A 27,868-nucleotide genomic window follows, 5' to 3' on the forward strand; every position below is an offset into this window, starting at 1 on the left:
GACAAGAGGAAATGGGTTTGAGTTGTGCCAGGGGAGGTTTAGATTGGACATTAGGAAAAACTTCTTTACTGATAGAGTGGTGAGATGTTGGAACAGACTACCCAGGGAGGCAGTAAGGTCACCATGCCCGGAAGTGTTCAGGAAGCGTGTAGAGGTGGCACTTCAAGATATAGTTTAGTGGTCAGGGTAGTTGGATTATGGTTGGACTTGATGATCTTAATGGTCTTTCCAACCTTCATGATTCTATGATTCGTGTAGCTCAACTAAAACAGTGTTGCCAGACAATCCTAAGAAAAAGTTGTCTGTACAGGATCACACCTTGTCCTATTCCATTAGCATGCAGACAACACAGCAAAATCAAGTCCTCATTCTTCCAAGTCATTACAGCCAAGCAGCAGTAAACTCCAGCAAAACACTGAAGAATTTGTCCTTGATTGCCTATGGTAATGCAGAAAAAACACTTTGGGGAAAAAACAGGAAATCAGAAAATGTAAACCAGAAAGCAAAAGCAATCCTTACTATGCACAGACTCCACATTTTCTTTTCTTTTCTTTTTTTTGTTTGTTTGTTTAAGATGGACCTTCAGTTTAGTTAGTTGGCTTAAATTATCTTCCTTGTTCAACCAGGTTACTAGGCTCATTGCTGGGGTAAGCCACCAGTCCCACAGTGCTATGCCCTCTCCTGCTGAGGGCTGAAAACCTCTCCGGATTAAGCTCTTACGTTAGGCATCTCCGAAGAGTCTAAAGTTAGGCTGGATGAACGCAAGCCAAGCTGTTGAACAGATGGAGTGAAATCCTCCTCTTGATAACAGGAACTTTATATCACTGCCATGGATAAGAAGGGCAGCTAAAAAAAGTCAGGGAGGTGGTTATATAAATTTCAAGAAGGCTTACCAGAGCAATGCTTAAAGGTAAAACTTTCTGATAGATCTTGAATATTCACTGCCAGCTGCAGATCCTGAGCAGCCAAGAAGCTCTACAACCAAATGAGATTGTAACACTAGAGCTACCACATGACAAGACAACAGAACTTAATGATGCAGGGCAAACATGCAAAGCATTAGGAAGTTGGAGCCTGGAGCACTTCAGACTTAAACCCCAGCATCAGCAGAGTGGCACTTAAATCTTGAGTTCAGTGCACAAAGCCAGCTGAGAGGCATATGTGAACAGAAAGGTGATTGACTACCAGCAAATAACTAACCATCTCATTACTGCCAAAAATGTTGCCAAACACATTTGCTCCTTTCACAGGTCTGTAAAACACTTGTGCTTTGACTCAATGTCTTTTTCTTTACCTTGCTTATCCCTAGTCTTGAAATTCATCGTCCTTTTCTTTAAAATGACCTGCTTCCTTGTTTTTCACATGTAATTGCACTTCAAAAGATGAGCATCTCAGCACAGGATCCATTTTTCTCTTTTAGCTGTGGATATTTTAGATGGAAGTCAGATGTGAAATGCATTGGTAATTGTTTTCAAGCATCAAAACCTTTCAGGAAGGTATCTAAAACAATCCAAAAATGACTGGAAACTGTCTATAAAATGTTTTGTATAAAATGCTGTGAATTAGTTTCTCATGGTGTGTGTATAAGTATCCCTCTGTATATGCTGAGGTAATATTTACTTAGAGTGGAAGGGATCTGAACAAGAAAGCAACTTTTCTTACTTTAAGTATCTCATTTTTGAAGGAAAGAGGAAAAGTACATTATTTCTCAGACCCTTTGGGGAAGAAAAGTGGATGAAGAGCTTTGGGTTTGTTCTTCCGCTCCCCTGTTTACCTTCAGACTTGCTCCAAAAATTGTAATTACTGAGAAACTACAGAGCTAAAGCTACCCAGGGATGCACCTCTGTCAAAGCCAAAGCAGCGAAGACAATGCACAACCTCATAATGCCAGTCTCTTAAAGCAGGAGAACGGGCAGAAAAATGACAGTGTGATAACAGCCTCCTAGAGCAGGGCTGCTTTCCGAGTCACCTTTAGTCATTCTGGTGACAAAAAAGATACATTTTTACTCTTTGTTATCTCTGCAGAGCACACAGAGCTAGGGGAGCCTGCGCTGCACTGTGACCCAATTAGTGCAGTCACCCAGTTGCACAGCTAAACCCTATGCTCAGCTAGGACTCAAAAATCCTAGTGAAGATGACATGAACAATACTTGACCCCACAGAATTTGTTACTGATGGTGATGAGCAGAGCTAATCTACATTTATTTTGCAGATCCAAGCAGAATTTGGAGGGCCACAGGAAAAAAAAAAAAGTTCTATATTGGACATATCTGAGAAATCCTGAGTCACAAGGTTTAAGCTACACAAGGTCATTTCTGCAGTTTCCTTTTTCAAAACAACCCCTAGATTTTATTACATAAAGCAGCGTTGGCAACATTTAGGATACAGAGGTTTTTTTTTTAGCAAAGCCCTTTGCAGCATGACTAGAAGCTCTGGTCTTGAGAGAAGCTTGCAGATGCTACTTGCTTCTCTTTTAAGCAGCAAATTATTTTTCTAAGGCAAAATATCTACTGACTTTTCTGTTAAAATGAAATGCAGCCACAAAATAGTAATACAATTTTACTAGTTTATATTTCAATTCATTAAGTATACACACTGCAACTATGCTACCACAATGTCCACGCATCTAATATTGATGGAGTTACAGTAAACTTTTTTTTTTTGGTATTAAACAATAGAGATAATGTATACAGTTAAGGAAAAAAGCTTGGACATAGCATGTCTATTCTGTAGTTCCAGAGTACATTAGCTAGCATTAGTACAGTAAACAAGAAAAAGGTAGAAATACAAAATAAACCAAATATCTTTATATACAAACCAGTGCCTCTTATTGTTACCAGCTTATACTCACACTGCACACAAAATTTATCCACTGATGCAATAGATACTTCAGCATAACACAAACCATTATAAATTAAAAAAAAGAAAGTACAAGGTGCAAAACTCCATTCTACAGCTTTCTGGTGAGAACTGAAGACAATCCAAAGAATAAGAAATCCAAGCACGTTTAGCACCTATTAGTGCAACTGCATCGAGCATGAAAAATGACCTACACAACCTCTGACCATGTTACCAGAGAAGCAAGTTGGACAAGTATAGATGCTCTGGCAGTTACACTCACGCAGTGACTTTCACCTCATATATATCTCAGTTTATTGTTTCTTTGTCCCATTCATACCTATGTGCAAAACTAAATCCTGGAAGCTATCTCAGAGCTTCGCAGAAGGCCTGCTACAGCCAGGTAAAAAACAAACAAACAAAACCAAAACAAAGTGACAAAAACAAAACAAAACAAATGAAAAGACTCAGTTAAATGTCAGACCATCCACATATTTAGTAGTTTTTAGCAGTCCTGGCGTTGGGGGTTTTTAACGCTATTGATATGTGGATCAAATAATATGACACAGAAGCAAAATGGGAATTTGCCGAGGATTCTGATCACTCTCGTCTAGCACTCAGACAAGTTCCCAGCCTCAGGTTGTGAATCTGTTTGGCAGCCCATGCCAAAAAAGCCCAGAGTTGCATAGAATTGATTAGTAACAGAAAGAGATGCCAAACACAGAGAGATGGATGCTGCGTCTACTAAAACAAAGTGGGGTTGCTTGACAGGAATGCTGAAATCATCCCCATTCATAAAGCAAAACATGTCACTTCCTACTCTCCATATCCTACCTCTGGGGACTGCTTTCTGGCACTGATGTAGTTCTTGCTAGAGTAGTCTTTTTTTTTGTTGGTTTTTTTTTTTCTTTATCTTTTTTTTTCCTTTTTTTTTTTCCTTTGTTAGTGACGCTTTTTCCTTTCAAATAAAATATTAAAAAAGGTTATAACTGTAAAAAAACCTACCATATGTAAACTTAACAATTAGGGTTTGGTAAGTTCTCGTACCTAGTCTGTGAAAAGCCTCCAGCCAGACCACAGAATGGAGTGTTTCTCTGAAGAGCTTCAACCTAGCTACATCACCTGTTAAATATCAGTAGTATGAAGATGCCATGTCTAGCAATAAAACCTTTCTTGTGTTTCCATCCTCTTTATCACTGACCTATTGAAATCCTGACATGCTGTGTTTCTATTTTATTTACATTCTGGTCCTCTCATGTCACAGAATTAAACATCTGGCCAAGGAAGGCAACAACAAGTTTTGTGTTAAGAAGGTGTGACATAACTGCATTTCAACAAGTCTCTTTTCCTTGGACTCCAGTCACTGTTTTTATAGAGCTTATTGTTCTGTTGAACCATGTTTTCTTTGCAGCTTGTACTTCATTCAATGCCAGACCCAAGTGGTGCTCCAAATCCTGCAAACAGAAGAGTAATTTCTTTAATTGGTAATGCACCCACAGTACAAGGTTATATGAGTTAAACTTAGAAGGCTCTAGGACATCTACAATCTCTTGGCTGCTTTAGAAGTTAAGCAAGTCTTGCATGTATTAAAAGTAGCACAACAAACTGATAAAGGAGGGGAAAAAAAGAGCTTTGAAATGCAAACCAAAATTTGTGTCACTGCCCTTAGTATAACATTCAGCTCTCTTCAGTTCTTCCAAACCCTTTAATTCTCTCCCATCGGAGAAAGAGCTATCCCCACAGGAAGTGGGGTTTCTGCAACTGATTTTTACCTTTCTCTGAACAAGAAGCCTTGACATAACAGTTTCAGGCTGCAGGAACAATGTTGTCACATTTTACCTCCAACACCTGGAATGCTTTCTAATCATGTTTTAAGAAACATGTCTAACATTTGTCGTGTTACTTCTTCATTTAACGCTGATGGTGAGACAAAGAAATGCATGATTCAGTGCTCTGGCAGAACTTGGATTTCTTCCAAGAAGCTGCAGAGAAGATCAGTCAGTGAGTGCTGCACTGCAGCCAGGCAGATGTCTGGAAGTTGTAGTAGCTGGTAAATAAAGTTCATACAATATCAATTATTCTGTCTGCAGACACTAAGTTTCAGACCCAATATTTGGTTAAATAACCCATGCAGGAAATAGCAGGTTACAGCTTCGACCAAGAGGATCTGTTCCAATCCTTCCACCACACATTTTTCTAGGAAAGCAGACATACCAAACAGACTACAAAATGAACCTTCAAAGCATTACCTGTATTTTACATTCCGCCTCCACAAGCTGCAGCTTGGTCTGGGCCAGCTCAAGCTCCATTTCTCTCAGCTGGTTTTTCAGTGTTTCCTTCTCCTCATCCGTGTCCTCATCTGAACCATCTTTGGCAGAAGTAGCAACCTTCACCCGGCCTTCTTTATTGAAGAACTCGCGGCAATGCTCGCAGTCATCCACTTTTTGCTAAAGTAAATACCTGATTGTGAATGCTTGCATTGAAGTGCTGGTGACATGAGCAAAGCCTTTTCCTGTCCCTGCTCTGGAAGAGCAGCATGATAAAGAGGGACAACTAATGACCTACAAACTCAGGATCTTTTGGGGCAGCACAGCTGAGCAAGAACTGCCACCCTCAGATTTCTGGGCTGTGGAAAACACTGCTATATTTTCGGTAGCTCTCTATTGCTACAATAACTGTCTCTGTACAGCCTGTATGTTAACGTTATGGCAAAAGACAGAGAAATCTCCCCAAACCAAGACCTCTCAAAATAAAAATTAACAGTTCTTATTGTCCAAGAAACAATAACCAATAAACTATGCGAGAGCTGACAATTACTCATCTCTTCTCCAAGATGTCCTCCTTACAGCCCCCTTTCCCAAACTGTAAGTCACTACAGAACTCTCTTTCAGCCACCATTTCAGCAACACAATAAATGTGTTACAATTTAAGCATTGCAGACTGTGAATCTATCTGGTCTCTTACCCGTATTTTCTCAATTTCAGCTTTATTTGCTGTTTGTTGCTTTTCCAGTCGCTCACTCAGCTGGGAACAAATCTGACAAGCAAAATCATGTTACCAGACCATTTATAAATGTAAATTTCCTCCCAAATGAATGCTAAAGCACAAAAGAAATGCTACAAGAATATTAACACTGATAGTTTGAGGGCCCTTAGAAAGTCAGGAAAATTGGGATGCTGCATTAATTTATCATTGTACATATTCTCATTCTCTACATAATTTTGTATGCCCTCAGGAAAAAGGGCACTTTGAACAGAACTTATTGGCAGTTTAGGCTTTCTAAAGGAGCCATAAAAGGTTAGGAATAGCATGGCTCTTTTTCTTGCCTTTGGAATAAATGAATCAGGTGAGACAGAGAGAGTAGCAAAAAATCCAGTTCATTCTTTGAGACCTGTGTGATGTAGACTGAAGAATGTTCTGGAAGCTATGGGCCTACTAAAAACATACATCAGCTTGCTCCCTAGATACCTTACAATCAGGAGCTTGAACTCCAAACCAAAATCTTTGAATGGAAAAAGGCACCTTTTTTTATTTCCTAACTGCAGCTACCATTTGACTGAAGAAGGGAAGCTGGGAGAGGCCGTTTCTTTGGAACTTTCGACATACAAGAGCCCATCTGAACACTGTTAGACTGTAACAGAGGCTGTCGTGACTGATGACCTACAAATACTTGCAAGAGGGACAAACAGAATTGACCACCTAGCAACAGGATCTCAGCAAAAGAAAATATGAAACCGACCACAAGCCTCCCATTTAAAAACAGCTGAAATGTCTTATGAAAAGCATGGCATATTCCCCCCAGAAATATCATATAATACCTGAGAAAGTCTTGCAACCACTTACCTGTTTGTAGTCACCAATAATAGAACTGTTCTTTTTGATCTCTGACTCTGCCTTATCTAGTTCCCTACGACACATTTCCTTCAGCTGCAGAAAAGAAAAAGAAGTGATGTAGTATTTGTAGAGTCTGAAAAATAAACAGGAGGTATTTCCTCCTCCTGCTTAACCTCACTGCTATACCCTACACCAGGGAACAACGGTCTAGCTCAGCTCCATGCAGAGAAGGAAAAGCTGAATGTTGGTGGCCATCACTGTTAGGAGAACTGACTACCTAAGAGAAGAAAGTATTAAAATCAAGGGCAGACAGCTGAAGTCCTGTACTGCCTCCCTGTGCAGCAATCTCTGGCACAGTCTGTGCCTTTGTGATTTCAAGTTAAAAATTCACTACTCTGTGAAGCACCTGGCAGGAAAGTGAAGAATTCTGCTTTGCTGACATCCTTTACACTACAAAAGAAGGACAAACATGACTTAGAACATTAAGCCCTTTCCATGGTTGTGACTTTGGGTTGAATTTGGTTTTTTTTTTAAAGATTCCTGTATTGCACAGAAGTGGGACAATGACAGAAATGCCTCTAACCTGAGCTGATTCATCTTCTAGGCGCCTCTTTTCTTCTTCTGCATCGATCAACTTCTGTTTGGTCATTAGCAGTTCCTTATTCAGAGCATCTGCCTTCTCCTCTGCCTGAAACACAAACAGTGGGGCACAGCACTTGTTATGCTGGTGCTGTTGGGCAGCCATGGGCATAGGCTCCAGGACAGCATAGCTGAGACTGCAGTCTTTTCATTCCTATACATAAGTGTCTGGTCATTGGTAAAAAGTAACAATATCTTTTTATTAGGAAAATTGTTTTTCTAAACATTACCATTTGCAATGGCAGAGCAGCAACAAATGGAAGTTAATGAATTGTACTGCTACACTCCATTGCTCCAAAACTCCTCCTTGAATTGTGTGATTAGTTTTACCAAGTGATTGCTCCAAAGAAATCCACTAACAGAAGTTTTATTTCCTCATCCTTACTTAAAGTTGATCAAAGGCACAGAACAGCTCACAATGTGCAAGACTGATGAAAGATCATAACCAGATTAGGCCTAAGTTCAATTTGCAAAAATTCAACCTTGCAATCAAAACAGAATTAATGAAAAATTGCTCTAAAACATTTTAACACACCCTCCCTCCCAAGAACTCTGGCACCTATAATGGATGCAATGCCATCTTTATTATACCACTCAGAAAATACTGCATGAAAAAACTTAGCTGCCAAAGCAAACATAAGAGTCAGATCCCTCTCTCCTTTTCTCCTTAAAGAAATGTCTCACCAGAAACCAGACAATTCTGGTTTTACTGCACAAGGATAAAGATGTATTGTTGAAAAATCTCAGGCTCTTTATAAACCACTAAAAACTCTCTGCTGAGTTAGGACAGCTTTTCCTGGCTTCCACACAGCAATGCAGTACTTCCCAATAGGTGTATGAATTCTACATAAAAATAGATCAATAACTCAACAGATACAGAAAATCTTCAGAAAGTAGCTGTACCAATTCTCTTCAAAGGAAGAAAATCAAAAAGTGGATTTTAGTCCCTTAAAGTCCTGCTGATCCTTTAAAACAGGTGCCAAAGGCAAAGAGAACATCTTTTCATTCTATGTGAGTTTTAAGCTGTTAAAGAAAACTGGGATGTGGGAGCCCAACAACAGTAGAAAAACGAAGCCTATTTTCTGGTCTACTGCAAAGAATATTAAGGAAATTATTGTATTTCCAAATGTTTTGCTTTGATCTTTTAGGCTGCAAGATTTGTGGCAGGAATGTAATAAAAAATGTACATTAAATAATGTCCTTTGGTACTTTTCTTTCAGAACATCTGGCTGCTAGAATGAAACTTACCATTTCAGGATCCAATTAGAAGAATTAATCAAGGTCCTAAAGTAGGATCAAACCTACCCATCTCTTCCTAGGGGATAACCCAAATACTGCCAACATCATTTACCACCTTTGAAGGCATGACTATTTTATCTCCAATGAGACATCTCAAAGATTTTGCCTAATTTTGTTCCTCTCCCAGCTCCCCATTTAAACGAATCAACATAAAAGCAGAACTGTCTCACACAGGTTCAAGCAGCCACAAACAACAGTTACTATCTGACAGAAAAAGCTTTCTCCACATTTTTGGTTGGAGCCTACTCCGAGGGCAATTGCTGGGCAGCCTGCACAGCTTTCTGTGAGCTGTCTTTACTGAAGCGAAAAAGCAGAGGTAACAGGAAGTGAGCACACTGATGTGTTGTGAAAAGCCTGCTTCTGGAACATACATCTATGATTCACAGATTTTAACAATAAAGAGCAGTAGATGTAATAAACCTAAAGTCATAAACTAAACCTCATTAAGAGCAACATTCACCTATTAGCATCAACATTTGCTATGAGTATTTTTCCAACAGCAAATCTCCACAAGACCGTGAGAAACCTTAAATTCTTTGAAGCAGATAAGATGAAACATTTTCAAGCCTGCCAACTCCTGCACTGTATGGTTTTAAAAAGTCATTTTCCTTTGAGATTTCAGAAATGCACTTATCTCTGTGCAGAACAAGAATGGCAAAAGATGAGCACTTGAACTCTTCCCCTCACCTCCCCAAGCAGACAGAATAAATGTGCTCTGTCCTACCACATGCACTGCAAATGCCAGTATCTTTCTGCCTCTGCATGTCCTGTAATAAAAAGCATATCCTTACAAAATCTCCCAAGCATGAGCATGTAAAGAAGGGAATGAGACAGCAAGCTTGAAAGAAATAATCCTGTAACACAGAAACCAAAGGTTTCCTCCTGAGAGAGCTCTACTGATATGGGAAACAACCTGAGATGTTGAGTTTGCATGGGCAGATTTCAACAAGCCATATGGAAACCACAATAACATTTTCAGAGGTGCCCAAGGTAGCTGAGAATCTGATTCCACTAAGAGCCAGAGTCAGGCTTTCAAGCTTATTAGGCACTTTGCAAAAGCCTTATTCATGAGAATATCAGCTTAAGAAAAACAGACTACAGCATCCATATTATGATCTCTGCAACAATTCAAAGACTTGACTTCGCTCCTGCTGGACTTTCAATAAGAGATAGAGAAAAAAGCAACCTCTCCACTCCCTTAATACACTCTGAATGCTTTTCAGAGTAGTTACTATGTCAGTCAGCAAATGACACAGGTCCATAGATTTCAGTCTGCAACAGGGACGTGGTGGAAAGAATCCCACCCCACTTCAATAGAAAATCCCTCTATGCATCTCCTCTCCAGTGGCAGGAGTCATGAGGAATTAGCCCCAGTACCTTGTCTCCAGCAGATAGCATAAAGACATGTCTTACATTATCTAAATCTTTGCGCAGAGCAATCTTGCTGGTCACCAGTTCATGTGCAAGATCATCATTTTCTTGCTCCAGCCTCATGTTTGCTTCTTGCAGGCGCCGGTTCTCACGCTGCAGCAGACAAAACAGAAGAAATCAAGGAAAAGATCTTCCCAGGTGCTTGTCTATAAAACACAATGCTTACTGTGTCGAAACACAACTGCCTACTTATAGCTTAGATATGTAAAGACAAGGCTACCTGCATGAAATGAGGACAAAAGTAGCTCACCACGTTGTAAATATAAAATAAATAAAATACCAGGCTCCAGAAGAAGCCACAAATAAACAACTCTGCTCAGCTACTGTCTGTTGAGCTACAGAAAGGTTTTTAAAGACTGCAATAATAGGGGTACCATTCTGCCATCAATACCTTGCCAGAAAGTACTACAGGTACCAATTTATTGGGCCAAAAATAGAATTGCATGTTGGAAACAGGTGACAGAGGAGGATCCTAGGAAAACCACTCTATGTTCTCCCTCCTTTTACAACTCTCAGCATACAGATATTAAAGAAAGTTTACATAAAATTCTTCAGCTTAAAATATATCAATGTATGTATGCATGTGTTTGTGTTACTGTGTTACATATACATAACTGCACATGTAGAATTCATACCTATATTTAATTTATAAGGAAAATATGTATTTAATTATATATTGATTGTAAAATACATCACTTGAAGAGTTAAAATCAATTAGGCATTTTCTTTGTGGTACTCAGCACATCACACAAGTGCTATAAGCAGCCTCTAGAGAAATGGTTCAGTAAGCCCAAATATAAAGTCATACTATTCTTTTTTTCTGTTGTGAAACCAAGGTCTCAACAACCCCACTAACATTGCCAGTATAGAGAGATTCACTTCATGTTCAGGTAGCTGACTCCCTGATGTATCCAAACTGGTCACAAAACAAAACCAGGTCAAAGGAGGAGTCAAAGTAAGCACTTCCTGCAGGCATTATGTGTTAAATCAAACCAGAATAAGTGTTACCTCATATCTTTCAATAGGATCTTCCTGTTGAGCTTGCTGCTCTCTCATGGTGTGATATTCCTTTTCATATTTCTTCAGCTTCTTCTGGCTAATCTAAATTAAAGCAGCCCATTAGTTCCTGCCCAGAACATCAATGAAAGAACACAATTCACAAAGGGTTATGGTATGAGCTTTAGTCAACTTCTGCCTTCCACCAAACACAGCTAATATCTTCTATGTTTTCAGTATTGAACCCTTAGAGATGATCAGAAATTCTATTCCACTCAGTATAATGGCAGATGCAACCCTTCCTCTGTAGAACATGGAAAGCTTTTGGAAAGGCATCCTCAGGAGCATCCCACCTGAGATCTACTTGGTGCTGTGCAGCTACTTAATGCTCCAAATGCTGCAGAGGCTTTTGCCTGGAAACCCACAAGATGTGTTTAATTTTTGAACTAACATAATGCTGAGGTTTCTTCAGCTGCTTTTTCAGCTGTAACATTTATCATCACACTGAGGTATTTGGTTTACTTTACATGAGCCTGCAAATGCTAAAAGGGCAAGTGCAGGCTCAGCTGACATTTCTGCTAGTGTCACTCAAGCCCAGAAGAAAACAGTCCAGTCCCAGAGCTACTTAGGTGTCTCAGAGAGCAGCAAAACTGAGGCACGTATGCTCTGTCCTCTGCTGCTCTGGAATTTGAAGGCTGGAATTCTGTTCTTAGCTCTGACACACAACACTAGGAAAGTGACTCTCTCAGGGTCCCAGTTTCCCCTTCTGTGAAAAGGGAGAGAAAGGTGGTGTTGAATTCAATATTTTGTGCAGTGTTCAAATCCTGCAGCTACAGAGATCACAAGAGAACCTGTAACAGATCCTGACCAGCACCTTTCCCAGTGTCACCTATCAGCTGTGACACATGCTATTATGGTTTAGCAACACAGGCCATGCCAAGAGCACTGTGAGCACTTCATGTGCAAGTGCAGATGCATCTAAATGAAATCTCTAGTATTAAAAGCTGCTGCTGAATCTTTCTTTTTATTTCAGTAAACCAAATAAATACAAAAGCTATGGCTGTGTTTTCCTCTTTAAAAACAACCTGACTGAGAAACACCTGAAACAAATTTTACTCACATTAAATGGAATGGCAGAATGGAAAAGATGTTCAGTTTCTCTTCTCTTTGGTTTTAACAACCCTTCTTGAAATCAGCTGGAGAAAACTGGGAGCTAGGCTCCCTCTAGTGAGAGCGGCACAGAAACACTTCACTACTTAGCTGACATTTTTTTGGAGACGCCAGCCCATCTATCTGGAGTCAGTCCAGCTGCATCACAACTGCACAAGTTATTCTTACTCAGCACTCCAGACAAACACCCAGAGTGTTAACCCTCTGTTGACCATGAAGCCAGTAACTGAAGCAGATTATTTCACTGCTCTGCCTTTGATCATAAAGTGCCCAAACTATTCAGTTTCACACACCAAATTTTAGGCTATGTAAAGTGAGAAATGAGGCATCCAGCCATCTGAGAGGGAAGGAAAGCAGGCGCAACATTGTATATTCGTTTTCCAAGTGCATTATACCAGTTTTGCCTTTAGATACCAATAATTAGGTGATTCTGAGAAGATCTGCTATTGTCACCAGAGCCCTAGTGGGAACCATGCTCTGGGGAAGTCAACAAGGACTTTGGATTTGCCTGGTGACACAAAGCAGAAATGAACACCTAAGTCCCACCATAGTTTTCAGGGGCATGAGAGGCAGCAGCACTGTTAACATTTGATGGCAGCACTGAGGAGAGAATTTTAAAATCTAGTGTTGTCTCAAGCTGATCATTTACTGACCTCCTTTCCAGCAGAATGCTGTTGTAATCACAATGCCTTACCCAAGCTACATCTCCCTTCCTATAAATGATTTACTTGACATCAGGCCCTTTTCTGCTCAAAAACACTTCCACAGAGAGAGCCAGAGATTTCTACTGACAGCAAAGGACTTCTATTTTAGGCTGAAGAAAGCAATTACGTGCAGCAGTCCCATCAGGGGCAACACACATGGATGCGACACAGAAGTGTTCAGCATCTGTGCAGAGCGTAGTCGTGCAGACTGCAACTTCCCCACAACCTCCTATTTAATGCCCCTGCAAACACACAACACTCAAGGAGGCAGTGGACAGATGTGCCATGTACTGCTCAGAGAAACCTGCTTTCTTTAACTACTTCACACAGCACTGGGAACACAGGGATTTGGGCAGTGGGAAGAGGGACACGTTGTTATTTGGGAGCATGGAAGGCAAATGCACTCATCGCATGAGGTCTTAACCAAATGACTGTGTAATGTTTAATCCGTGGGTGATGTTACACAACTGGGGACCTTCCTTTATTCTTGATTATTCCATAATTTCTACACTTGAGAGCTTGAGCTCTCGGCAGAATGCTGTTGTGTATACTGCTGCTACACCAGGAGTGTAAGATGCCTTGAACATTAACACATTGGGGAAGCTGCATGGACACTGGACTGTACTTGTGTGTGATGCCAGAAAGAATTGCTCTAGTGAATTTTAGGGGAAAAACATACTTTCAACCACAGCACTGTGTGTGACTAAAAATTAATCCACATCAAAATGCAAAAAAGAGAGTCTCAGCTTCCTTAAAATGCACTAAATAAACTATCAAAGTTCCATAGTTACATCTATAAAGAGGAATCAATAACTTCCTGCCTCTAACTTCCAGAAATTTCACCTTAAGGTTGTATTCTGAAGTGCCCAATAAAGCTTTAGTTACAATATTTACTGATTAGAAAACAATTTATTTTCTGCTGTGAGGCAATGCAATATTTCCTAAATATAACTGGTTTCAAAGACTTGAACCTTTATTTCAGAGTTATATTTAAGAAATAGGGCTTAGGGGACAACTGAAATCTAAACAAATACCAAACTACCCCAGAATCAAATTAAAACAACCCTTCACTTTAGTTCAAACATACAGGAGAGCTCACGGAGCTCTTCCAAGAAATTATATATATGCACTAAGAAAACAGGAATTACTGAAATGAATTCATTTACAAGACAGCATCTCTCCAGGCCACAGCAGGCACCAAACACTAGTTTGAGTTTCTGCTCTGTTCAAAAGAATATAAATAGAATATAAAGAAGAATATAAAATAGACCTGAGATGACATTTCACTCTGACATATGCTTTCTGTTATGTAAGTCTGAAGTTTCATTATCATCAGTATTTCCTAAACACTGGCTGCACCAACAGCTAATCAATGATTTGTGGAAGAAGGCAAACAGCTGTGACAGCCTCATTAAAGACAGTCTAGATGAGCCTGCTGGCCCCCAGACAGCCTCACAGAGAGCAGCAGGTACTTACAAGAGATTCACGTTCAGAAACACCTGCACGCCGAACACCGTACAATACGTCCGAGCTCTGCTTCCAACCAGAGTACCTTTAGCACTTGTTCTAAGCACCCAAATTAAACGTCAGGGAAGCCAATGCTGCAAACCTCCCCTTTGGGCTACTCAGGAAAAATTCTGGGTTTCTGCATTATTAAAACACTTCAGCTAACTGTTGCAGCTCCAGATAACAGAAAACTCATCCAGCACTTTGTTTAATTTCATATAAAGCATACCCTCTTTAGACTACAAGGATATTAACAGCTTAACCTGTTATCACTAGCTACCTGGAGTGCAAGTGCTGAGTAGGAAATTAACTTAAAATGCCTTTTAAAAAGCAGCATCCATTCCCCATTGATAAAACAATGACAAATCAAAGCCTCACACAGGGGATACATAAACCTCAAGGTCATTTCTGTAGGTTGACTTGTAAGAAATTTTAAATGCCAAACCATATTCCTTCACGCCCCTAGAAATCTGTGAATTTATCAATGCATTTTTAATGAGCTCCCTACTGCAGTACATAAACATCACAATTTGAAATAGCCATTTTCTGTCTGAAATATTACATTGCCTCTGCATTATTTACTCTGTTTTAAATGAAACCTCCTCACTACCTCTGATGGAAAGACACTGCCGTGTTTGCAGCTCCTACTGGAGAAAGATTTCATCGAAGAACTGCAGACACAGCTCTAAGAGAAATTAATTACAGACATTAGTAACTTAAGATTTTTTCCAAGTATCTGATTTTTAGCAGCACTGAGTATTGCTTTCAGAAAGCCACTCCATTTCTGAGTTCTCCTGATGGACCCATATCTCTCTGAGAAAATTGGAGCTTTATTGTATCTTACTGTGAAGCATCCACAATACATTTGGACAAGTAAGTTGCAAAGTTAGATATGGAGATAGAAACTGTAGCCATTAAAGACAGGTTTGCACTTGCTATCACCACTTCCTTACCTTCATGTTACATGCTAACTCCATCAGCTTTTTCGCGTTTTCCTCTGAGCGGTACCTCTTGGGCAGCTGTACACGGAAGAATTTTAAAGCCCCTTCAAAGTCAGTCAGTAACAAATCATCCTTGGTAGTCTAGAGACAAGGAAAGAAAAAAACAGTAACTACAAAGCAGATTTTGTGCCATTAAAGAACTTTATTGTTCCCAGAAACAATAAAGCCAAAACAGTTTTGCCAAGTTCCGAGACCATAAGTGCTTTTTAACCATCCACAAATAGTATTTGTTTCTACTTCTGCAACCTCCTATTTCCCCAACATCCTACTCTCTGTTGTACATGGCATTCCTCACAACAGCACATGTCATACAGGAAGTTGCTAGCTTTCCACAAAAAAGCACATTATTTTGTAGCAGGCATCTTCATTTTTAATGAGGTGCGTGATGATGCATAAAACACAATGTAACACTGTATACTCACTTTCAATAATCCCAGTGCAACATTAAAGATAACACTTATTCCCTGGAAAGAAAGATAATGAGAAAGTAAGTTAATTTCTCAGTATACACAAGCCTATTTATTTATTTATTTGTTTGGCAGGGTTTGATATTTGCCCACGTTATGTGAAAACATCAGCAAGGAGGCAAGTGGAACCAGGACTACACATTAAATCAAATTATGAAAGTATCCTTAGTGAATTAGAGAGGCAAAAGCCCACTTGGAGCTCAGGCTGGCCACGGCTGCCAAGGAAAATAAAAAGTGTTTCTTTAAATATATGAATAGCAAGAGAAGGGCCAAGGACAACCTCCAGTCCTTGTTAGATAGAGAGGGGAATAGAGTGACAAAGGATGAGGAAAAGGCAGAGGTGCTTAACACCTTCTTTGCCTCAATCTTCACTAGTGGGACAGGTTGTCTCCAGGACAGCTGGACTCCTGAAGTGGTGGATGGAGTCAGGGACCAGTACAGTCCCCCTCTAATCCATGAGGAAGCAGTAAGGGATCTGCTAAGTCACTTGGATCCTCACAAGTCCATGGGACCGGATGGGATCCACCCTAGGGTGCTGAGAGAGCTGGCAGCTGAGCTGGCCAAGCCACTCTCCATCATTTATCAGCAGTCCTGGCTCACTGGAGAGGTCCCTGAAGACTGGAAGCTGGCCAATGTGATTCCCATACACAAGAAGGGTCGTAAGGAGGAGCCAGAAAACTACAGACCTGTGAGCCTGACCTCAGTGCCAGGCAAGGTCATGGAACAGGTCATCTTGGGTGCCATCACAAAGCACCTACAGGATAGCCAAGGGATCAGGCCCAGCCAGCATGGGTTTAGGAAGGGCAGGTCCTGCCTCACCAACCTGATCTCCTTTTATGATCAGGTTACCTGCCTGCTGAATGTGGGGAAGGCTGTGGATGTAGTCTACTTGGACTTCAGCAAAGCCTTTGACACTGTCTGCCACAAGAAGCTCCTAGCCAAGCTGGCAGCTCATGGTTTGGACAGATTCACTCTGTGCTGGATCAAGAACTGGCTGGATGGCAGAGCTCAGAGAGTGGTGGTGAATGGTGCCACGTCCAGTTGGCAGCCAGTCACAAGTGGTGTTCCCCAAGGATCAGTGCTGGGCCCAGTCCTGTTCAATATCTTTATTGATGATCTGGACGAGGGGCATTGAGTCCAGCATCAGTAAGTTTGCAGATACACCAACTAGGAGCAGGTTTGATCTTTGGAAGGTAGAGAGCCCTGGCAGAGGGACCTGGACAGGCTGGATGGGTGGGCAGAGGCAATGAGATGAGATTTAACAAGGCCAAGTGCAGGGTCTGCACTTTGGCCACAATAACCCCAAGCAGCGCTATAGGCTGGGACGAGTGCTGGAGAGCAGCCAGAGGAAAGGACAGTGTGGCCAGTAGGACAAGGGAGGTTATTCTTCCCCTGTACTCAGCACTGGTCAGGCCACACCTTGAGTACTGTGTCCAGTTCTGGGCCCCTCAATTCAAGAAAGATGTTGAGGTACTGGAACATGTCCAGAGAACCACGTTATGTGAAAACATCAGCAAGGGAAGTGCAGTGAGAACCAGGGACTACACATTAAATCAAATTATGAAAGTATCCTTAGTGAATTAGAGAGGCAAAAGCCCACTTGGAGCTCAGGATGCCACGGCTGCCAAGGAAAATAAAAAAGTGTCTTCTTTAAATATATGAATAGCAAGAGAAGGGCCAAGGAAAACCGACCAGTCCTTGTTAGATAGAGGGGGAATAGAGTGACAAAGGTGAGGAAAAGGCAGGAGGTGCTTAACACCTCTTTGCCTCATCTCACTAGTGGGACAGGTGTCTCCCAGACAGCTGGACCCTGAAGTGGTGGATGGAGTCAGGGACAGTACAGTCCCCCTCTAATCCATGAGGAAGCAGTAAGGGATCTGCTAAGTCACTTGGATCCTCACAAGTCCATGGGACCGGATGGGATCCACCCTAGGGTGCTGAGAGAGCTGGCAGCTGAGCTGGCCAAGCCACTCTCCATCATTTATCAGCAGTCCTGGCTCACTGGAGAGGTCCCTGAAGACTGGAAGCTGGCCAATGTGATTCCCATACACAAGAAGGGTCGTAAGGAGGAGCCAGAAAACTACAGACCTGTGAGCCTGACCTCAGTGCCAGGCAAGGTCATGGAACAGGTCATCTTGGGTGCCATCACAAAGCACCTACAGGATAGCCAAGGGATCAGGCCCAGCCAGCATGGGTTTAGGAAGGGCAGGTCCTGCCTCACCAACCTGATCTCCTTTTATGATCAGGTTACCTGCCTGCTGAATGTGGGGAAGGCTGTGGATGTAGTCTACTTGGACTTCAGCAAAGCCTTTGACACTGTCTGCCACAAGAAGCTCCTAGCCAAGCTGGCAGCTCATGGTTTGGACAGATTCACTCTGTGCTGGATCAAGAACTGGCTGGATGGCAGAGCTCAGAGAGTGGTGGTGAATGGTGCCACGTCCAGTTGGCAGCCAGTCACAAGTGGTGTTCCCCAAGGATCAGTGCTGGGCCCAGTCCTGTTCAATATCTTTATTGATGATCTGGACGAGGGCATTGAGTCCAGCATCAGTAAGTTTGCAGATGACACCAAGCTAGGAGCAGGTGTTGATCTGTTGGAAGGTAGGAGAGCCCTGCAGAGGGACCTGGACAGGCTGGATGGGTGGGCAGAGGCCAATGAGATGAGATTTAACAAGGCCAAGTGCAGGGTTCTGCACTTTGGCCACAATAACCCCAAGCAGCGCTATAGGCTGGGGACTGAGTGGCTGGAGAGCAGCCAGGAGGAAAGGGACCTGGGGGTACTGATAGATAGTAAGCTGAAGATGAGCCAGCAGTGTGCCCAGGTGGCCAAGAGAGCCAATGGCATCCTGGCCTGCATCAGGAACAGTGTGGCCAGTAGGACAAGGGAGGTTATTCTTCCCCTGTACTCAGCACTGGTCAGGCCACACCTTGAGTACTGTGTCCAGTTCTGGGCCCCTCAATTCAAGAAAGATGTTGAGGTACTGGAACATGTCCAGAGAAGGGCAACGAAGCTGGTGAGGGGCCTGGAACACAAATCCTATGAGGAGAGGTTGAGAGAACTGGGCCTGTTTAGCCTGGAGAAGAGGAGGCTCAGGGGTGATCTTATTACTGTCTACAACTACCTGAAGGGACATTGTAGCCAGGTGGGGGTTGGCCTCTTCTCCCAGGTAACCAGCAATAGAACAAGGGGACACAGTCTCAAGTTGTGCCAGGGTAGGTATAGGCTGGATGTTAGGAGGAAGTTTTTCACAGAGAGAGTGATTTCCCATTGGAATGGGCTGCCCGGGGGGGTGGTGGAGGCACCGTCCCTGGGGGTCTTCAAGAAAAGACTGGATGAGGCACTCAGTGCCATGGTCTAGTTGACTGGCTAGGGCTGGGTGATAGGTTGGACTGGATGATCTTTGAGGTCTCTTCCAACCTGGTTGATTCTATGATTCTATGAATAACCATTAGAGATAGCAAAACAATGCTTCAGCACAAGTTGTACTACCTCCTTAGCAGCCTGAAACTCTGAAATGAAGGCACTATTTTATTTTCTAATGACTATCTGGTCAGCTCAAGACGTTCCTGCAAAGGCTGGATTCAATTGCAGCAGTACACACATCAATGTATTAGGTTCTGTTACTAAAAAATTGGGATAATTCACAGAATCACATACTAATCAGGGTTGGAACTGACCTCGAATATCATCCAGTTCCAAACCCCTTGCTATAGGCAGCAACACCTCACACTACATCAGGTTGCTTAGAGCCCCATCCAGTCTGGCCTAAAAAACTTCCAGGGATGGGGCTTCCACCACCTCCCTGGGCAACCTGTTCCCAGGTTCACGTGATGAATGTGACTCACACTAGGACACAGTCCCACATCATCTATTTTGCTACTACTTGATAGAAGTGTTTTACTTATATTGTTCAATTATTGTTTACTTCTATTGCTCCTGCAATCAGTAGTATCATGCACCTTCTTAAGGGGTACCTCTGACAATCAAGACATATTGCTCAACTTGTTATTCTTTTTCACATTAAATTATTCTTTATTACTTCGAAACAAACGAAACTAAACCTTAAAACTTTGCTATGGACACATTTACTATTTATGAATTGAAACTGTGTTTCTAAACAAATACAACTGATTTTCTTGATACCATCTGTTGCGTTCTATTGCATCAGCATATGGACAGAGCAAGAAGCAGACAGATACAGAGAGTGGGCAAAAACATAGACCAGAATATTTAAGAGGGCCGAAGCTCTTCAGTGAAGGAAATGCAGGTAAGTTGCCACTTCACAGCAACAACTGCAGATCCAGGGAAGAATGGATGCACAATGTTGATTTTTGACTATAAAAGAAAATCGTTCAATAACTCAAGGATGCTTCAGTGTAAAATGGGATTTGTTAATAAGCTCTGACTTCAATTACACAACGTACCAGCACACTACCAAATACAGGTCCTAAACATAGTTACACACCAAATCTCAATGTACAGAATTTTACTCTCTAAATATATGCTGTCAAATGTAAAAAGACTTCAAGTTTCCAGGAGAAAAAGCTCCAAGCTTGTTAGGTTACCAGCATAAAGAGTTAGTTGGGCAATTTCATACACAACAGCCTCCATGCAATAATATTCTAGAAGAAAAATAAATTAGCAATGTGTATAATACAATTTAACAGCAGAGGAATCCAAGTGTTGGCAAATTAACTCTTGTTTCACAAGCACTGGACAGAGATTCCATAAGAAATGGGAGATCACAATGTTTTATACAGGTATTTCCTACTTTATGTCTTTAAAATGCTGAGACCTTTTTATTACAGAAACACAACACTTCTAAATAAAAATAATTACCATATGCCTATCTCTGAAAGAACAGATAGCAGCAAGGACATGAATCAAGACACCGAGACACTGTTATAAGCTGCTCCCGTAACAACACATACCTCACATAAGAGTAAGTCAATAATGTGGAAGACCATGTAGAGAGGGAATTTTGCTGTGAAGAGGGTAAGGAACCACTGAGAAGCATACATGTGAGCTTCAAGGCTGATGTCCAGAAAGTGGTTATACAGATCAGGAATGTATTCCTAATAATAAAAAGAACACTTCAATACTCAAAGTTAATTTATACTGTTTTAGAATTGTAGCTGAAATGCCAAAGTAACAGGGACACACAGGGCGGAGTGACAGTTGCTGCACCAAGGCAGGCTTCTGTATCCACCCTGGCAAGAGAGCTGCCTCACCCACTAAAGGCCCTTCTAAGGATGCCAAAGGCTTGTCATAGTGGAGATGCTCAGAAGCATACTAAATCGTATGTACCAGGAGTCCAAATTCTGAGCAAGACACTCAGACAGTGGATACACTGACATTGAAAGCCATCCTGCATTGTGCCCACAGTCCACACAAGAGCCACCCCAACTGGTCCGTCATATCTGCCTTCAAACTTGCTGGACACTGCCAGCAGCAGCCTGGTCTTGAAGTCAGCGTTTCTTATCCTTACAACACCTTCAGTATGCATGGTCTTTACTCTCCATCCTTACTAAGACGTCACAAATGCTATTCACGTGTAAGATAGAATGCTAGTTTGCAGTTGCAGGCTCTGACCCATTCATTTCATGCATGTCTGAAGACCTACCTGCATGAGGCGCTCCAGCTGATAAAACTTGCAGTGCAAATCCTCAAAGTTTTGTTTGAAAAGTTCCCTGAGTCCATAATCAAACATGATTTTGACCAGAACACTGAAAGCTTGCTCCTCAGGCATCTGTGAGAGATGAAAGTGTATTTATCACAAAGCATTTACATATTTCATATGAGTTCCGTATTCCCTTACATCCCTTCTCTTCCCTCTTGAAAACAGGCTGAATTGTTACTACTTTTTAATCTGCTTTACCCAGTTTAAAAGTGAGCAAGAGTATTAGCACACAGTGAGGGGCAGTGTTCCAAATGGCATTTCATTCTTACTCTGTGAAATAAACCACCTCTTGATCACTTGACTAAAAATGCAACCTTCATACAGCAAGACCAAAGCAGTCTCTTGGTGTCTTTGTTCCAAGTCATGTCAGAATCAGACACTTAAGAGATTCTGAACAGCCTAACCCTTTGTCACCTGTGTAATTAAGAAAGAAGTACTATTATTAAGGGATGTTAAACAAAATCTTACCCTTACAGTTAACAATATATTTACCCTTTTAAATTACATGATTACACCTTAGGCTTATTTATTAGATGGCACGAATAAAAGAGACCAGTAACTGCTAACAAAAGCTCCACATATTACAACTCGACACTGTTTTGGGAAGGTTCACTGCCCCTTTCCTGCCAAAAGCTGAAGAAACACTCAACAAAACTCAGCAGTGTCTAGGCATCTTTCCCTGACATCAAAATTCATTTTTCATACTTCTTCAGTGAAGTCTGAGATCAGGTCAGTCACTTGCTCCTGTAAAGGACAGAACATCCATCTCAACTATTCTATTATTAATCTGCAGATGGAACTTGTTAAAACTGAAAACTTTGCTGAGCCATTCCAAACTGATAGCAAAGAACTTGCAGAAACTTAATTTCCTTTTCTACAACATTTACTTTTAATATTTAGTTTTCCTTAGCAGGCACACTCCAAAGGCTGACTTCAAAGGGAATCTAATTAAAAGAAAAAAGACAAAACCAAACCGACTTATTTGAAATGGAGGCTTTTTAAATCCATATGCTCTTTCCAGAAGGAACAGCTACTGCTGAAGAACCCTAGAATGAAGTGGTTCACTCTTGACAGTAAGTCTGTCTTACAATGAGTAAAAAATGGACACAGGACAATGAAAAAGGTAATAGAAAGCATAGATGTTTCAGTAAACGTGTGCAGTTCTGCTATCAGAATGCATCACCCTTCTTGATCTAATTCAGTGCAGTAATCAAGAATTAATTGCACATCAAGTAAATATTTCAGATTACAAAGAACTAAAAGGTTGTTATCATTAATGATTTGACTCTTCCTTGAAAAGGATGGAGTTGACAATCTCTTCTACATCTCCTACTGACTTGCCAACATTATGCAAAATCCTTCACTGAAGATCAAACTTCCTCTTCCCACCAAAATCTGCATGGAAGCCTTCAGACATAGCTGTCTATGGCAGCAATAGTCACTAAAGCAGCTGGGAAAAGGAATCTCAAAAAACTACTGGGCTTAGGAACTCTGTTCAGTTTCAGCTACTCATGACTGCAATAAAAACTGATAAAAGGCAGACATTACTCAAAAAAAAGAAGAAAAAAAGAGAACAGTCTATAAATAATTCGTACAAATTTCTCATCCTCTTGTATTTCCCAAGCATGAGTCAGTGTGAAACTTTTGCTTCTGATATACAGTAACTGTAAATCTCTCTAGTTCTGAGCACAAGCCATTAGCCATTAAAGGATATTCCTCTGATGAGATCACTTCTACCAATAATTAAGTTTTAAAAAGTACAACTCAGTATCTTTAAAAAGTGCCCATCACTACCCTCTCATTCCAAGAAGCACAAAGCCCTATGACACAACAGCCCACCTGAGCAGCGAATTGTTCAAAGCACTGTTCAAAGATGACATCCCATCCATGTCAGAAACACACTTGTGTGTACAAGACATATGGTGCCTACCATCCATATTTCTGACTGACACAATTGAAACATCTTCTAATTAGTTTAAGTGTGACCTGGAAACTTTTTAATAGAAACATTTACAATGTTCTCTTATATACAAATTCCATGACTATTAGGGATCATGAGTACAAGGCTGAAGAGTTTTCAGTGAAAGAGGTCCTGGAACAGTGAAAGGGGGAACCTTAGAGCTGCCTTCCAATGCTTGAAGCTAGCCTACAGGAAGGCTGGAGAGGCACTTTTCATAAGGGTGTCAAGTGATAGGACTAGGGAGAATGGTTTTAAGCTGAGGAAGGGTAGGTTTAGACTGTGTCTTAGAAAGAAGTTCTACAGTACAAGGATAGTGAGACTCTGGAATGGGTTGACCAAAGCAGTTGTGGATGCCCCCTCCCTGGAAGTGTTTAAGGCCAGATTGGATGAGGTCTTGGGAAACCAAGTCTAGCTGAGAGCTGTCCCTGCCCATGGCAGGGGGTTTGAGCAGATGATCTGTGATGTCCCTTCTAACCTAAGGGTTAGACTCTATGATTGAATGAAATGGACACTGTAGATAAGAGTCCTTCAAACACCATTTTAAGTTTTAAACAACGTACTCTGTCTAAAATCACAGCATTATTGTCCAACATGTAAGTGGATATAGCACCTGCAACCCTACTAGTTCAAGAGTTACCAACATTTGTTCTAGCAAATGAAGCACTATATATTCTTCAGCTTAAAACTAGGGAAGGAAAAACTCTGCCACTTACATGTAAAAGCAGCACAGCAGCAAGAAATGACTGGCCTTGGCAGTAACCAATCTCTTCATCATAGACAGAGTAGGCCTATAAAAAGAATCAAGACTTTGTAGTATATTGGTCTCGAGCTACAAACACAAAGAAAACAAAACACTGCCATGAACACAGCTCCATCAAATCTTCACAGGGTACATCAAGTGTCATTCTAATGAGAGGATAAGCATGTGAAAACCCAGCTGCCATACAGAGGGGCACTGGCTGGTTACAGTGATGCACCAAGACCACTGCAGCCTATTAAGGAAGAGAGAAAAAAACACTAGGAAAACAAAAGAAAATGCTGGAAGCTTAAAACATTCCAGTGAGGTAACTGAAAAAAAACAGTAAGTTGTCCGTTTTTGCCAATTTCTTCCTTCTAAGTTACCGAGACCAGTCAAGAATGGAAAGAATACCTTGCATATTTTGTACAGGGAGTCCTGGCCATCTCCTCCAGTATCTTTAAAATAATCATGAGCAGGGAATGTTCGATTGATGTCTCGGGTGATAGCACTGTCTTGTGGAGACTCCTATTAGGAAAAAAATAAGAAATATGTAAATTAAAACACATCAAAAGAATATAAATTACAATATGCTAGGACCGAGAGTTAGGAGATTGGCATTGTGCTCTGCATGCTGCTCTAAATGTAACGAAACAGTCTACTCAACCAGAACAGGCTGCCTGCAGGCTGGCAGCTCCAGGTCACAATCTTGAAGGATTTGGTTACCTAAGTACATCTGGGAATGGTCAGTGAGTGGCAGAAAAAGCAGAGGCACAGAAGCGTTCCAGGACATTGCAATGCAGATAGCAGCCTTCCCCTAGAGACTTCTGAACCGGGTGAATACCGCTCAGTTGCGATGCTTTTATCTCACAACAGTGGAGAGCAGCCGTCCATTGTGAGCTGCTGCACACTGCTGTCCAAAATTGTGTCCCTTAGGTTCAGTTGCAGAAACCACTCTTCAGCCCCTCCACAGAACCAGACAATAGAGAATTGAAAAAAGTAAATACAGGCCCATGAAAAGGCAGCATCATACTGTAAAACACGATATAATGGGGGACAGTTGCCTGTATGAGCTGGGCGCTTCAGCATGAGGGTGATGAAACTTTGTTCACTACATTGCTCTGACGCAATCAGTTTCAGATGCCTTAGACGTTTGGAAAGCCAAACAATAGCAAGAGAATTAAGAAAACCAGTAAACGTGAACAATGGACTGAAAAGACCTCTTGGAAGAAACACCAAGGAAGTCTGCATCAAGGGCGAGTTCTACACAAAGAGCAGTGAGAACTCCTGGTAGAAATGAAAGGATTTTGGCAGAGCTTAACAATTAAAACCAGTAAACAGTAAAAGGGAAATTTAGGACCTTTTCCTTCCAGCTTTTAACTGAGTGATTTCAACACCAAATATCTCCATGAAAATAGTTTGCAATACTGACCTCAAATAGCCCACCCTAGCAGGAACTGTCAGTATTGCTGAAGAAGACTTAGAAGAAGAAATCCTAGTCTTACATTGGAGAAGCATCCAGAAAAAGTTTACAAAATATAGAAGGAAGAGGTTTGTGTCAGGCCCAGCATGGAAAACCGTAAGCTTTTGGGAACAATGTCCAGCTGAACCTGATTTGCCCTCTATGATAAATTCACATTCTGAAAGAGAAAAGAAGCAGGTACCTGTCCCACACTGAGCTCCTCTCTGGTCCTTGTCAATATTAGACATGTGACTGAGTAAGATGTCCTGAGCCATCTCATTTACTTCAGTCTGAGACTATTTCTAGGGCAGTTGTTTAAGCCAGAGCTCAGAGCAACTGCAAGGAAAACTATTCTTTGAAAACAGAAAAAAAATTGTAACAAAACAGTTTGCTTATTTATGAAACAACTCATACACATCATACATCCTCCTTTAATATGGAAAACAGCAGTAGTAAGTAGTATTTATTTTAAAAATAGACAATGAACAATGACACAAAATCAGATCTCATCTCTTCTGTGGATGTGCCTCACCATAATGCCTTGTACCTTTTGAGGCAGTCAGGGTCTAGCTGCTATCTAGCCAATTACTGTAACCATTGCTACTACCCAAACTACCAAAATAAAAAGAAACTAAAACCCTTTGCTTGTCTGCAGGTATTTCTTTTTGCCTATAATTGGTCCTTCTTTCCATTATTTTCCTGGGCAGCTCATGAGGACAACAGCTTGTTGGTAGTGGGAATCATAACATCATTTTGGTTGGAAAAAACCTTTAGGATCATTGAGTCAAACCACTAGACTTAGGCCTGTTCTTTAGCAGGACATCATCTGAAAAGATGCCATGAGAATCACTAAGCAACCACTGATAGTTAAAAGTTCCCTTTTAGGTGGCTTCCCTGGCAATGATGGAGCACACAAAAAAGCCAGTCTTCTTCAAATGTGAGATTGGTATGCAACAGTGTCCAGCTTAACACTGCAAACACACAAGATGCTCTGTGGAAGTGAAATAGAACTGATTTTCTTTCACTTTTATAGAAGCTTTACCATATCCAAATAACCCACCTTTCTGTTAGACAAACAGAAAAAAAGGTGAGAAGTAAAAAAGACACTAAAGGAGTACATGATGTAACCAGCATGAAGATCATTAAATACAGCTTGCAGCTGATCTCTTCCTTCACAAAATGATTCTGCAAATAAGAATGAAATTACCACAGTGTGCTTGATTTTCTCTTCTGATTTTAATCCAAGGTTAATGCTCCTCTCTGTGGCTTAATACAGCCATTTCATTAGGAAAGCATTATGCTGCTATTAGAATCAAGTTACTGGATTGTTTTGGAAATTGTATCAAAAGTGCTGTTCAGCATTTAAATTTGATAATAATTAACATTCCTGAGAGGTCTGTCTCATTATAGGGAAATCAGAAACAAACAAAATCCAATGCTAAACAGATTTCATATAAATACAAGCCTTTAAAGTCAACAAAGACAAGTATGATTATGGCTGGCTGTTGGCTTCAGCTAGTTCTGCAAGTAGAGAAAAGACAATGCTCAGAAACAAGTCTGAAGACTTTGAAGTACATGAATACAGTCTCATTGCTAACTTCCAGTCTCTTAACTGTTTGCAGGACTGAATTGCAGACATGTTCCCTGCTCTGCAGGAGCGCAGGTACTAACACAGCTAACAGCGATCTGTGGCACCAAACGAGTGGGTTTCCCAAGTGGTACTTGTACTCTGCTGCAATGACATTATAATCTTAACTCCACTTAATCTCCTTATCTAACAGCAGAGACCAAAGCATCTGGTTGGAAACTCTTAGGATAGGCTTCTCAAACAAATCACTCATTATGGCTGAAGAGAACTAATTAGTGGTCTCTCCCTAGCTTTGCGTGACTGGTTCAGCACTTGACTCCTATGTTTCAGGACAATTCTTCAAGTAATCTGTGCTACTGGTTCCTGCAGCTGATACATGGCTTGGAGAGAGAAAAATCAACGGAAATGATAAGGTTTAAAAAATGTTTTTTCAAACCATGGCTTTGAAATCTCCCCATTAGTACAAACTGCTGCAATCCAAGCATTGTGTAACCTTTTCTTTACTCCTATTTTTATACCTTGCTGTGAGAATTGGCTCAATGGGCAATTTCTCATGCTT

The 27,868-nt window shown here is 41.1% G+C and overlaps 1 protein-coding gene across 4 annotated transcripts in view; it reads right to left on the bottom strand.

Moving 5' to 3' along the window:
* Positions 1 to 2,552: 2,552 nt before the first annotated feature.
* RABGAP1 (RAB GTPase activating protein 1) overlaps positions 2,553 to 27,868 on the bottom strand; it is a 75,407-nt gene continuing 50,091 nt past the window's right edge. For all 4 annotated transcript variants that reach the window (XM_064171330.1, XM_064171333.1, XM_064171332.1 and 1 more), the window contains 13 exons: positions 24,674 to 24,787; positions 24,237 to 24,311; positions 21,507 to 21,632; positions 20,815 to 20,958; positions 15,841 to 15,882; positions 15,371 to 15,499; positions 11,050 to 11,142; positions 10,024 to 10,134; positions 7,256 to 7,360; positions 6,682 to 6,765; positions 5,803 to 5,874; positions 5,088 to 5,285; positions 2,553 to 4,292 (listed from right to left, as the gene is read on the bottom strand). In XM_064171330.1, the coding sequence (XP_064027400.1) occupies positions 4,170 to 4,292; positions 5,088 to 5,285; positions 5,803 to 5,874; positions 6,682 to 6,765; positions 7,256 to 7,360; positions 10,024 to 10,134; positions 11,050 to 11,142; positions 15,371 to 15,499; positions 15,841 to 15,882; positions 20,815 to 20,958; positions 21,507 to 21,632; positions 24,237 to 24,311; positions 24,674 to 24,787 (1,416 nt within the window). In that variant the 3' untranslated portion in view covers positions 2,553 to 4,169. The remainder of the gene's footprint in view (positions 4,293 to 5,087; positions 5,286 to 5,802; positions 5,875 to 6,681; positions 6,766 to 7,255; positions 7,361 to 10,023; positions 10,135 to 11,049; positions 11,143 to 15,370; positions 15,500 to 15,840; positions 15,883 to 20,814; positions 20,959 to 21,506; positions 21,633 to 24,236; positions 24,312 to 24,673; positions 24,788 to 27,868) is intronic.

This window comes from Pogoniulus pusillus, chromosome 35, assembly GCF_015220805.1.
Source record: "Pogoniulus pusillus isolate bPogPus1 chromosome 35, bPogPus1.pri, whole genome shotgun sequence".
NCBI classification, from domain to species: domain Eukaryota; kingdom Metazoa; phylum Chordata; class Aves; order Piciformes; family Lybiidae; genus Pogoniulus; species Pogoniulus pusillus.